Source organism: Mustela lutreola, chromosome 9, assembly GCF_030435805.1.
Source record: "Mustela lutreola isolate mMusLut2 chromosome 9, mMusLut2.pri, whole genome shotgun sequence".
In the NCBI taxonomy this organism is placed as follows: Eukaryota; Metazoa; Chordata; class Mammalia; order Carnivora; family Mustelidae; genus Mustela; species Mustela lutreola.
This window is the reverse complement of record NC_081298.1, coordinates 38,575,566-38,589,267: the sequence shown is the minus strand read 5'-3', so window position 1 is coordinate 38,589,267 and position 13,702 is coordinate 38,575,566. Positions and strand designations below refer to the sequence as shown.

The window sequence follows — 13,702 nt, the reverse complement described above, 5'->3', positions numbered from 1 at the left end:
TATAATATGCCAGTTTCCTAACAATTATTATTGTTCTAAAGTATAACATTTCACTCTTTAACATCAAATATGTACACAAAAGGAATTAAAATTTATGGAGTTTCATGAGCTTTACATAGTGTCTTTACATAGTAAGTGTCAAAAATGGTTTCTTTTCTACTAGCTTTATTGCTTTTTCCTGATTATAAAAATAATGTTGCAAAAATTTAACAAAATAGGGAACACCACAATTCTGCTCAGAAAGTTATATATTAAATTGCATTTCTAAGTCTTCCTTCTAAGTGTAGATGCTTATAAAATTATACTCAGATATGGAAGGATATTTACATTTACACTTTACCAAAAAATACAAGGAAGTTACTTTTGGGAAGATGTCAAGTGATTTTTTTTTTTATGATTTTATCTATTTATGTGAGAGACCGTGAACATGAGCAGGGGAGGGGCAGAGGGAGAAGAAGACTCTTAATCTACTGAACCACCCAGTTGCCCCAAAATATGAAGTGATTTTTTAAAAAAAACTTCCACACTTTTTATAAAATTTATCTTTTTAATTTAAATTCAATTAATTAACATATATTATTTGTTTCAGGGGTACAGGTCTGATGATTCATCAGTCTTATATAATACCCAATGCTCATTACTACACATACTCTCTCCAATGTCCATCAGCCCGTACCCCATCCCCCACTCCTCCAGCAACCCTCAGTTTGTTTCCTAAGATTGAGAGTCTCTTATGGTTACTTTCACACTTTTTGAATGGTTTGTATTTTTTAAAATGAGTATATATTGTATGTGTATTCATAATATGTACATATGTATATATGCATCTGTGCATGTATATATTGAGGGAGGACATGAAGGGATGAAAGAATGGGAAGGAGAGGTGTACATATGAAGGGACAATTTCTGATGTGAAAGGCTTAACAATGATTTATAGTTATAGATAATATTTTTTAGGGTGATTATTTGTGCCTAACACCTGTCACAATACATGCCAGCTAACAGAGAATTGTGTGTGATAGCAGTTTGTGTTTCATAAATTTAAAAATTTATAAACATTATTTAAGAGAGGTTCTTCCATTTGATAATTGTAGCCCACATTTCTTTTTGATTGCTAAGACCCTTTACCAGTGTAGTGTGTGTGTGTGTGTGTGTGTGTGTGCGCGCGCACGCATGTGTGTGCACAGTAGTAATATGAGGAAACATTACGTTGTCCCTGGACCTGTGGGGGAATCTGAGTGGATGGTAGAGATGCTCCTTCTTTTATTGTGAATTTTTTTACTTATAAGTTGAATCATACTTCTCCTTTAGTCTCAGTAGGTGCTTAGATCCCTTGATACCCTTTACTCATTATGTGAATTAATGTAGAACTTAATTTCTAATAAACTAATGGAATACCTTTGGCAGGATCTTTTGAAGGTGAGCTTTTAATTTTTTTCTCAACGAGAACATTTTTTACTTGAAGCATACTTCAGAATATGTGGTTCTAAAAGATTGATATAACACATTCCATCCAAGAAAAATAGAATACACATTTTCTTCAAGTATATGCAAAAGAAATCACCTGGTTAAATCACATAAAAAGAGACATAAATATTATAAGTTTAAGAAGGCTGAAAGCATACCAACTGTAGTTTCCAGCCGCAGTGGTAAAAAACTGAAGATCAACAATAAAATAAAGATGAAAAATCTACAAGGTAAATATTGAATATTTAATATATAAATATCAAAACACTATTGCACAAGCAATGGGCCAATAGGAAATCAAATGGCAAATCAAAATATGCCTCAAAACAAAAGAAAACATAATACTCCAAAACTCATGGGATGCAGCAAAAGCAGATGTTAGAGTGAAATTTATTCTATAAATGCTTGTATTAAGAAAATAGTTCAAATAACATTACACAAGGAGCTAGAAAAAAGAAACTTAGCTGAAAATTAGTAGAGGAAGGAAATAAAGAAAAACCGGAAATTTTAAGTAAAATAGAGACCAGACTACACAATAACATAACACTGAAAGTATTGACTAGTTAAAAATAAAACAAAAACCCAAACTGGCAATGCTTTAATTACATTAAGTAAGAAGAAAAAGAGAGAAGGCTCAAAAGTCTAAATGAGAAATAGAAAACAATACAGCAGTTAACCACAGAAACACATAGTATGATAACAGATTACTATATACAATTTTACACCAACAAATCAATTAACTTAGAAAAAAAACCCAGATAATTCCAAAAAAATGCACAGGTTACTAAGATTCATCATGAATCTTAAATCCAAGAAGTAGGAAATCTTTTTAGACCAATAACAAGAATGAAAGTTGAATTAGGAATCAAGAATCTTCCAGCATAATCTTTATCAAAATCTTATAAACAGTGGAATAGGGGGAACATATTCAGAATTATTCCATGAGACCCATACTATTCTGATACCAAAGCAGGATAAAAGCAGTACAAGAACAGGGGCACCCGAGTAGCTCAGTCATTTGGGTGTCCAACTCTTGATTTTGGCTCGGGAGATCCAACTTTATGCTGGGCTCCACACTCAGTAGGGAGTCTACTTGAGGTTCTCTCTCTTCCTCTCCCTCTGCTCCTCCCCCTGCTTGTGCATGATCTCTCTCTAAAATAAATGAAGTCTTAAAACACACACACACACACACACACACACACACACACAATACGGGCCCTTGGGTGGGTCAGTTGGTTAAGCGCCTACTTTTGGCTTGGGTCATGATCCCAGGATCCTGGGATCAAGCCCTGCATCTGGCTCCCTGTTGAGTTTCTCCTTCTTCCTCTGCCTCCTGCTCCCCTTACTTGTGCTTGTTCTCTTTCTCAAATAAATAAACAGAATCTTTGAAAAAAACTAAAAGAATATAAAGACAAAAAACAATACAAGAACAGAAAAGTCTAGTTTGTCCAATATAAGTTTTTGCTATTCTGGCTTTCTTTTAACACCCATTTGCATATTAAATATTTCTCCACCCCCTCACTTTCAATTTGCAGGTGTCTTTAGGTCTAAATCTAGTCTCTTGTAGGCAGCATATAGATAGGTCTTGTTTTCTTATCCATTCTGACACTCTACACTTCTTGATTTAGTTAGCATTTAGCAATTAGTTCATCTACATTCAGAGTAATTATTTTAAAAAAAAAGATTTTATTTATTTATTTATTCATTTGTCAGAGAGAGAGAATGCACACACAAGCATGCAGAGTGGCAGGCAGAGGTGGAGAGAGAAGCAGGCTCCCTGCCAAGCAAGGAGCCTAATGCGGGACTCAATCCCAGGACCCTGGGATTATGACCTGAGCTGAAGGCAGCGGCTTAACCGACTGAGCCACCCAGCATCCCATACATTCAGAGTAATTATTGATAGATATGTATTTATTGCCATTTTATTACTTGTTTTGTCATTGTTTCTGGAGATTTTCTTTGATCCTTTCTTATCTTTATCCCTTTTGATTTCTCCTTTCCACTCAAAAACTCCCCTTTAATATTTCTTGCAGGGCTGGTTAAGTGGTCATAAACTCCTTTGGTTTTGTTTGTCAGGGAAACTCTATCTCTCCTTTTATTTTGAATGATTGCCTTGCTGGATAAAGTGCTCTTGGCTGTAGATTTTTCCTATTCAGCACTTTGAGTCTATCATGCCACATTCTTCTGGCATGCCAAGTTTTTATTGAGAAATCTGCAGCTACCCTTATGGGTTGTCCCTTGTAAGTTAAGGACTTATTTTTGTCTCTTGCTTTCAAGATTTTTCCCTTATCATTGTATTTTGCAAATTTAATTACAATATGTCTTGGTGTTGGCCTGCTTTTGTTGATTTTAATAGGAGTTCTCTGTGCCTCCTTATCTAGATGTCTGTTTCCTTTTGCAGATTAGGAAAGTTTTCTGCTGTTATTTCTTGAAATAAATAAATTGCCCCCCTTCTCTTCCTGCTTCTTCTGGGACTCAGCTATTAATTTATTATATTTGATGGAGTCACTGAGTTCCCTCAGTCTATTCTCAAGTTGCATAATTCTTTCTTTGTTCAGCTTTATTATTTTCCATTATTTGTCTTCCAGATCACTCATTCATTCCTCTGCCTTTTCCAGTCTACTATTCATTGCATCACGCCTATTTACAGTCTTATTTATTGTGTTCTTCATCTCCCATTAATTCTTTTTTAACTCCTTTATCTCTGTTGTGAGGGATAGAATGTCTCCTATTCTTTTCTCAAACCTAGCAAGCATCATGATTGTTGCTTTAAATTCTCCTTCAGGCATGCTCCTTATATCTGTTTCACTTAGGTCTCTGGCTGTGGCTTTATCTTTTTTTTTTTTTTCATTTGGGATAAATTCCTCCATCTTGGTATTCTGTCTTAAGTTCTTGCCTTCTTTTGTGTGTTAGAAAAGCCTGTTATGTCTCCTGCTCCTGAAAGTAATGGCCTTATGAAGAAGAGGTTATGTAGTGCTCAGGGTCTGACATTTCAGGGAGTGTCTCCCATGTGTACTGTATACACTGTGCTGTTATGTTTTGGCAGCTCTGTCCTTCAGGTCAGTCATCTGCAGAGGCTCTCCTTTGTTGTGGGCAATATTTGGTTCCTTGCCTGACTGTGGCGAATTTTAACTAGGTGTGCTCTGGTCTGCTTGTGAAATGACCCTGATATCAACTCCACCAGAACAGAGGCCCTGTAGAACTCTCTGTTTGGGACATGTAATGTGGGTAGTGGTTTCTGCTACCCGAGGGCCTGTCCCATGGGGACTGAAGCAAGCTTGACTGAGAAGGACAGTACCACCATAGCATAGGTGTGTGGGACTTGGTGTATGCAAGTCAGGCATCCAGTGTCCATGCTGAGCTGCTTCCCTCAAGATTTTATTTTTTAAGAGATAGGAAGCAACTGTTCTCATTTGGATTAAGAGGATATTTGCATTTTAATTAATGCAACTTATTTTATATATAATAAATATTTCAAGTGGCACTTAGTATTTTTTTTTAAAGATTTATTTATTTGAGAGAGAGAGAGTATGTACATAGTAGGGAGGGGCAGAGGGAGAGGATGTTCAAGCGGGCTTCCCACTGACTGTGGATCCCAATGTGGGGCTTGCTCTTACAACCCATGAGATTATGACCTGAGCCAAAACCAAGAGTGGCACACTTAACCAACTGACCTGTCCAGATGCCCTACCACTTAGTAGTTTTTTTGAAAAGGTTTACCCTTCCAGTGTTTATGAAAGTAGCTTTTTAATTTTAGCTAAGAAAAAAAATCACCTTCTCCAGAAATCTCTTATTTGAACTTATTAACCTATAAGTTAAATTTCTTTTGTCTTTGGCAGGCAATTTCTACTTTTAACAGATACAAATTGTAATGGAATTCTAGGCAGTGCTTCCCGTCGCCATCATGCCTACCCTTAGTGTGTCTGAATGGTCCCAGTTTACTCCAGGGATTTAAAAATGCATTCTCTCTCTCTCTCTCTCTTTTTTTTTTTTTTTTTTTTTTTAAAGAATTACAGGGTATTCATGCATGAAGGCTATGTAAGTTACTATTAAAAGGTGAGAAAGCTGCTGTTTTATTAGTCCACTTTGCAGCTGTTGAGGTGTGGTAGACATTTTAGTGCAAAGTAGGTAGATGGAGATCTATATTTCCCCTGGCTGTGTAGATTTCTCCCATGCTTCCAGGTGTGTGGAGTGTCAGAGGCAAAATGAGAGACTAGGACAATTTAAAGATAAATTATAAAACAGAATTTCTGTAGTTACCCAATAATGGAAATGACACAGAACCCTAGGAGATTCCTATGCAGAGAATCTGAATTGCTACATCATGTAAATCATTCCTATAAAAAAGGGGTTTTCTTTTATTTTTCTATTTCCTTTTGATATTAGACAGTTACTTGTTTCTCTATTTTCTGCTGAGTCTTATTACCAAAATTCTAGATTGCTCATAGAAGTCATTTCATCCATCACTGAATTATTCTCCAACACAGCTACTTCTTAAGTGGCATTTAAGGGTGTTCTAATGCTAATAAGACAAGGATGTTTAGCACTGCTTTTCCTCAACTATTCTTGGTTTCCTTTTATTTCTAGGATGTGGGGAGCATCTTGTGCGCACCATACTGGCTAGAGAATGTTCACACGCTTTACAAGCTGAAGATGCTCACCAAGCACTGTTGGAGACTATGCAAAACAAGTTTATCAGTAAGTATAACATGAGAATATTATGTTCTTCTCAATATAGATTGATTCACTGAGCTGTAAACCAGTCAGATACTATATTTGTTCCACACGGCCTAGCTCCAGGGCCTAGCATAGACTTGGACCCCCAATTAATATTGGTCATGAGAAGAATTATATGAGATAGCAACTAATACATGAAATTTGCCATAAAACTAATCTAATACCCAAGTTGGGAGACACTATCTAGGACTAGAGTGATATATAGTAGCATAAATTCTACTAAAACAATTGAATGGACAACATTCTTTGAAAGTTCTTTTATAATACACTTGGACTCTTCTTTTGGTCAGTGATACATTAATGAATCCAGTGCTGCCATGTACAGTTGTATAGGGCTGAGTTGAAATCCTGCCTGGGTTCCATTTGCCAAGCTATGTAACCAGATGTGAGGCTGCATCAGTTTGGAGGAAGGGGTGCCTTTTTCTAAGCTGTAGGAAGATTTTATATAGCCTCTCAGTGATCCTATACATAACTGTTACATAGGATTAAAACTATTTGACTTAGTCTGCTTTTCCCATCATGTAACATTGAACTTACCACTATGCGAAGAATAATAAAGTTGTGTAAGACAATTAAAGTATAGTTGAAAATAAGTTAGGGTAATAGCCATGAATAAATAGAGAAGCATATTAGAGCGTTAATCTGGGAGATTATATCTCTAGTTGGAGAATTAAGACAGGGTATAATGAGATGCTAATTATGTGATGAGGACAATGCAGACAAAAGCGTAGGAAGAAATTGTTTCCAAAAGAATTCTTGGATGGGGCCTCTTAGAACTGGTCCCAGAAGGCTCTGGGATAAGTGGTAAAAGAGGGAGAAGAGAGGAGCATAAACACAGTCATGACAGTAGGATGTGGTATCAGGAGGTCTAGGCACCTATATGACTCTTACCTGGCACGAAGTATTCCTTATGGGCAGTGGGGCTGGTGAGGCCAGGTCACAGAGGTCCTTAAAATCTCAACATAGGAGTTCATATTTGATCTGATAGGAAGGAGAGAACCCTTATATGTTTCTAAGTTGACAAATGGTATTTTGGGGGAGGGTTTATAAAATAGATCTAAGGCTGTACAAGACCACCTCTATAGGAAAGAGACATGAAGGGCTGGGAATGGTCCAAGAGATAGAGAGGAAATGGAGAAAGTGGAAATATTGGCAGACTCAGATTTTGAGACTAGGTGGATATAGCCCTCTGGGTCCAATTAGGAGATAGAAAGTATATGTTGGGGATGCCTAGGTGTCTCAGTTGCTTAAGTGTCTGCCTTCAGCTCAGGTCATGATCCCAGGGTTCTGGGATAGAGTCCTGCATTGGGCTTCTTAGCAGGGAGCCTGCTTAGCCCTCTGCCTGCTGCTCCCTCTGTGTGCTCTTTCTCTGACAAATAAAGAAAATCTTAAAAAAAACAAACTATACATTAGGTTTATCAGGGGAAGTTTAACATAAAGAATTGTCAACTATGTGGAAAGAGTACCTGTAAGATATAAAGAAACTTTAGATGATACTCTAGAGCTGAGAGAGTGTCCAAGTAAGGACATACTTGGAAGGGGCACAGACCTTGATGAAGAAGGTATGGTTTGGCCACCAGGTAGCGGAGAAGTTCACCAGTTTGGCCAGGCTGGGACTGATTTGGAGTTGCTGCACAGACTGTAGGCTACTCTTGAGTGCAGACAGGGAGCAGAAGATTAGTACATAGCGGCCGGGTGTGTGGTGGGAGCCTGGCAGTGGTGGGGGCAGAAGACACAGAGGACTTTAGAGCCCACAGGTCACAGAGGGCTTGCAGAGGGACTGACTGCTTCCTGTTTGACTCTCTCTGGGCCACAGGGGCTACATGCAGGGTGTGTGGGGCCTTGCCAAGGGAGTCCTGTGCAGCTGCAGGGGATGTATTGCCAGGCCCAGACTTAGGCTTCAGAGTCACAGAGGGACTGTATTCTGGGCCTGTGGCTGGGGCAGACTTCACCAGAGGTCCACATCCAAACCGTCTCTCCTTCCCAGCCCATGCTGGAAATCGCAGGAAAGGTGCCTTTTGTAAATGTTTATCTTAACTCAGTTTAGTGCCTGACTTCTTGCCTTCAGTTTGCTAGTTCCTTCCATGTAAGCCTAGACTCTCTATACATGGTCCTTTACATTTGTTTGCCACTTTTTTCTCTCTGCTAGGTGACAGTGGGATTCAAGGAAGCTTCTTTGTTATTATTGGGGGGGACCATCTGGTACATAGTCCCCCCCCTACTGTTGGCTTCTCCTGAAATGGGACTTGTCTTCACCTCCTAATGAGTTATTGGCTCTTACTGCTGCTGAATTCACTATGGTGTCCATGGTCTTGTTATAGCCTATGGTTTCCTTAGTACACATAGCATCCACTGACAATAGATGCTAGTGGTAGTAGAATCAGATGGTCTGAAACTTTCTGGAATAATCAGCGAGAATGTCAAGTACTCATTGCCCAAATATATCAGGCTAGTTTTTATGCTTTACTTCCAGAACATCTTACTGTCCTGAGTGTGAAATTGGGGAACTTCCCTACCTAGCTTTCTGTGTCTTGAGGCCTCATCTATTCTTGGATCCTCCAGATCCAGCTCAGGCTTTTTTCTTTGTCTCCTTTTTTTCCCCTCTACCCTCACTGGCTTGGAAAAAGGGACAGAAACCTGTGCCAGTGATCAGTTCTTTCCTCCTTGGTTTTCCCACCAACGTGTTCAGTGAAACCCTAGCCCCAGTTCTACCTTTAGGGTATACGTACGGAGCTCTAAACCATTTATTCTGCCCAAATTTAGGATTTATCTACTCAAAACATATTTTATCCCAAAGGTGTCTCTACTTAGAATTGATGAAAATCCACTTAGAAGCTTAAAGGATAAAATATATCAACTAGATAAGCATACAACTGATGAGATCAATGGAAGATTCTGGGGATGGGGATAAGACTGTATTTCATTATTGTTCAGGCCTTTAGTATTAATGCCCTATCAGTAAATATTTTTAGGGCAAAGAGAGAAAGAACAACAGACGATGGGTAGGAAAGAATTGGGTATATTTGAAGGAGGAACAGACTGAATAACTGTAGGAAAAGAATTCAATATGAAGAGATTTTGTAGAGGTGCTTTCTTACAGTTATTTGAACTGAGGTTATGAAGACATAAGTAATGGTATTAATTATATGCCTGCTAGCAAGAATTGCCTAATAGCAAAATGTGAGCTGAGGAATGAGTAAGAAACAGGCCTTTGAGGTCTGCCTCTCATGATTTTTCAGAAATAGGTTGATTACATTTGTGTTACTATATCCTCAAATATGTCAGAATCAGACTTAGGTATTATTGTTTAGGTCTTTTAACAGTTACCAACTGTTGAATACTATTTTAAAGGAAATCAAATTGTTGGTTCTAATAGCATGTATAATTTATGTAATTTGTTATTAGTTGTCCAGCTATATTAGGTGCATTCCCAGAACATTAGTGGGAAGGAATAGTAAGAGGTGAAAGCAAGATGTCAAACTTCCTGGGAACCTGTGGTAGGTGTGGAATTACGGCACATGGCAACTTTCTGGAGGACTTTACTGGATCTAAAATCACAGATTCCCAGCTAGTTCTACTTTTCCAGATTTGGGTCCATGCCAAGGAGTTCCTGAACTCCATTCTATTCTCTGCTGTTTGTCTATGTTCTCCTTCTCTATAGCTCTTTGAAGCTACTTAAAGAGTTGGACTGCAGTATTTCATTTTGCCACTGGGATCCCGTGATTTAATGGTGCATTTGAATCCTGTCTTAAAAATTCCATAATCATGGATATAAGAAACTTCAGAGCTCACCTGATTGACCCCTGTTTATTTAATATTTGAAGAAACTTAGTTTTGAAGTTTAATGACTTGCCCAATGTCACCCAGTTAGTATATATTCTTTCTGTAGGATTGTAGTGCCGTTCCCCCCCATTTTATTTTATTTCTTTTCATTGTTCCAAAATTCATTGTCTATGTACCACACCCAGTGCTTCATGCAATACATGCCCTCCACAATACCCACCGCCAGTCTCACTGAACCTCCCATCCTCCTCTCCTCCGAAACCCTCAGTTTGTTTCTCAGAGTCCATTGTCTCTCATGGTTTATCTCCCCTTCTGATTTCCCCCAAGAGGGGGCTACTCTCCTGGGGGTTAGCAAAATTGGGTTCCACTCTGGACTGTGTCTGACTCATTGGATATAGCAAGTTACTCAAGTTTTCTTCCTTCCCTTTTCCTTCCTTCCTTCCTTCCTTCTATGTTAGACAAACAGTTTCTAAATTCCTTCACCATGCTGAGTTCTATGAATTCTCTACTGTATCCAACCTGAAAATGTGGAATTCTTTTTAATCAGGTGATTTGGAAATGGGATTGGAAAACGAATATTTTCCGGAACCACTTGGGAATTTTCAAGAACCACAGATGATATTTATAAAGTAGCTAGAAGAAATAAATTGAATTTACCAAAGGGCTGGAAAAGGAGGAAGAAGGTTGAGTTCTTTCCTCTTTTAACAGTGATGAAATTAGTTGTTTGTTTTAGGACAGGTCTCTTGGTTCTCAGTTTCCTCGTGTATAAAATGAGGGGCCAGATAGCTCCAAAATTCTATCGGATCCTTGGTTTGTTCACAGGCCAATCTAAACTATTTGTGTGACAGTGTAGTTGGAAATCGAATTGCTCCTTAATTGGCACTATAAATTAAAATTGTTAATGGTGGATCTCAAGTTCCTATTTGAAGTAATTTGGTTGAAATCGTTCTGGTAGTGACTGAGACAAGCTAGCAACCACTTTCTTGGTTTTATGGAAAGACACCACTATATTCTGATTACTTTCTTTGTTTTTTTCTTTAAAAAAAGCATTTGCATAAATAATATGTCTAGAGATTCTCATTGCAATGTGTATATAGAAAGATTTTATATAGTAATCCAGACAGATACCCATTTCCATTTACTCTAAGTCCTGTTGCTCTTGCCAGAAAGAACCACTGCTGACAATTTGGACTGTGGCTTCATAGTCCATTCTGTTTGTCCATGTACCTCTCACCCCCATCCTCTCTCCCTTTCTCATCATTTTAAACAATTATATAGGAGAGATTTCTACTATATTGTTTTGCAGAATACTTTTCACTTAACATATCTTGGTGCTTTTTTTGAAAAAAGATTTTATTCATGAGAGAGAGAGCACAAGCAGGGGGAGCGGGAGAGGAAGAGGGGGAAATAAGGCTCCTAGCTGAACAGGGAGCCCAGGGCAGGCGCTTGATCCCAGAACCCTGGGATTATAACCTGAGCCAAAGGCAGATGCTAACTGACTGAACCACCCAGCTGCCTCATATCTTGAGGCTTTTAATATATAAGTATGTATACATTTATAGCTGAATAATTCTGTGGTTCCATAATTTATTCGATACTCTACTGGAAAGATTCATGTTTTCTGAATTTTGTTTATATCATTTTCCCATGGGGGAATGTCTGTTTCTCTATATTGAGCATTTTACACAATGCCATTTTCTCTCCTTTTGTAGCATATTAATTTTTAAAGCCGTTTTTTGGGTGGTTGCTCTGCAGTTTACAATATACATTTATAACTAATCTAGGTCTACTTTAAAATAATACTGTATTGCTTCACAGATAGTACAAGTACCACAAATAAAAAATTCCTAATTCCTCCCTCTCATCCCTATAGCATTGCTGTCATTCATTTCAGGCATACATAATCATGTATAAATACACACACACACATACACACACACACACACTTAAATACATTGTTGCTTTTATTATTTTGAACAAATTACTGTCTGTTGGATCACTTATAAATAAGAAAAATTAAAGTTTAGAGGTGCCTGTGTGGCTCAGTTGGTTAAATGCTTGCCTCTGGCTCAGATCATGCCCTTGGGGTTCTAGGATCAAGCCTCACAGCCAGCTCCCTGCTCAGCTGGGAGTCGGCTTCTCACTCTGCCCCTCCCCCTGCTCCCATATGCTTTCTTTCTCTCTCAAATAAATAAAATAAAATCTTAAAAAAAAAAAGAAAAGAAAAGAAAAAGAAAAGTTTATTTAACCTTCCCTTATTACCTTTCTAATGTTTTTCCTTTATTGTAGAATCATGTTTCTGGCTTGTCAGTTTCCTTCTCTTTTAATATTTCTTGCAAGGCAGGTCTACTGGCAACAAATTCCCTTAATGTTTGTCGGAGAAAGTCTTTATTCCTCCTCTTGAAAGACAGTTTTTCAGTCCACACATTCAAGTGTGGTGGAGTTTGTGTGTGTATGTTTTGTTGCTGTTTTTTTCTTTTAAGCTTGATTTATTTCACATCACTCTCCTTTATCCCAGACATAATTCTTGTCTTTGCTTCTACGTGGGTAAGGTGTTTTATTCCCCTGTAGCTTCTTTTAAGATTTTTATCTTTATCTTTGATTTTCTGTACTTGAATATGATTACCTGGATATTGTTTTTTGGGACATTTATCTTGCCTCTTCTCTGAGCTTCCTGGATCTGTGATTTGGTGTCTGGTGTTAATTTGGAGAAACTCTCAGTCACTGTTTCAGATATTTCTTCTATTCCTTTCTCTCTTCTTTTGGTATTCTGTTTTGTTTAGGTAATATGTTTTGTAGTTGTTCCATAGTTCTTGAATATTCTGTTCTGCTTTTCTTGTCTTTTTTCTTTTTGCTTCTTCAGTTTTAGATGTTTGCATATCCTTAGTGTTTTTGATTTCTAGGATTTCTTTTGTATTCTTTCTTAGACTTTCCATCTCTGTGCTTCTATTATCCATTGTTCTTACATCTTGTCTACTTTTTCATTAGAGCCCTTGGCATATGAATCATAGTTCTTTTAAATTCCTTGTCTGATAAAACCCCACAGACTAGGCTCTGGCAAAATAGTTTCTCTTAAGACAATTATCATATGACTTTACTCATATGTGGAACGTAAGCAATAGCACAGATGACTACAGGGGAATCAAGAGAGGTCTGAAGGGGGAGAAATCAGAGAGGGAGATGAATCATGAGAGACTATGGACCTCGGGATACGAACTGGGGGTCTCAGAAGGGAGAGGGGTGAAGGGGGGGGTACTAGGGTGATATGCACTGGGTGTTATACATAACTAATGAATCATCGAACAGTACATTAAAAACGAATGATGTACTAAACAGTGGCAAACTGAACATAATAAAAAAAAATTTCTCTTGAGGGCAAGCGTTGTTAGTAAGAACAGAATGCTCTCTTATATTTAAAAATGGTTCCTTTTCTCCTCCTCCTAGAAGCATGAAGGAATTTTTCTCCAATTTTCACTACTGTGAAAACCTGATGGAGCTCTAGGAGGTAAAACTCACAAAAGTGTCATCCTATTCCTCAACACCTGCGCCCCACCCTCTCAAGAGCTTGTAACTCAGGGACTTGTCCACACTGAGACTCCAGCAGTTCTTCAATTACAGTTCTGGTTTTCCTTCCCTGGCACTAGCTCTGTGGAGGGTTCTGTTCATGGTTTTGTGCTCTGATAAGTTGTGATTCTTTGTATCTGACTGTCTCCAA

General features: G+C 38.1%; 1 protein-coding gene across 5 annotated transcripts in view; it reads left to right on the top strand.

Annotated features, from left to right (window-relative positions):
• TASP1 (taspase 1) overlaps nt 1–13,702 on the top strand; it is a 272,025-nt gene that overhangs the window by 158,794 nt on the left and 99,529 nt on the right. For all 5 annotated transcript variants that reach the window (XR_009344681.1, XR_009344682.1, XM_059134054.1 and 2 more), the window contains one exon: nt 6,055–6,165. Coding sequence is in view for 3 of the 5 variants with exons in the window: in XM_059134054.1 (XP_058990037.1) it covers nt 6,055–6,165 (111 nt within the window). In the remaining 2 variants the exon portion in view is untranslated. The remainder of the gene's footprint in view (nt 1–6,054; nt 6,166–13,702) is intronic.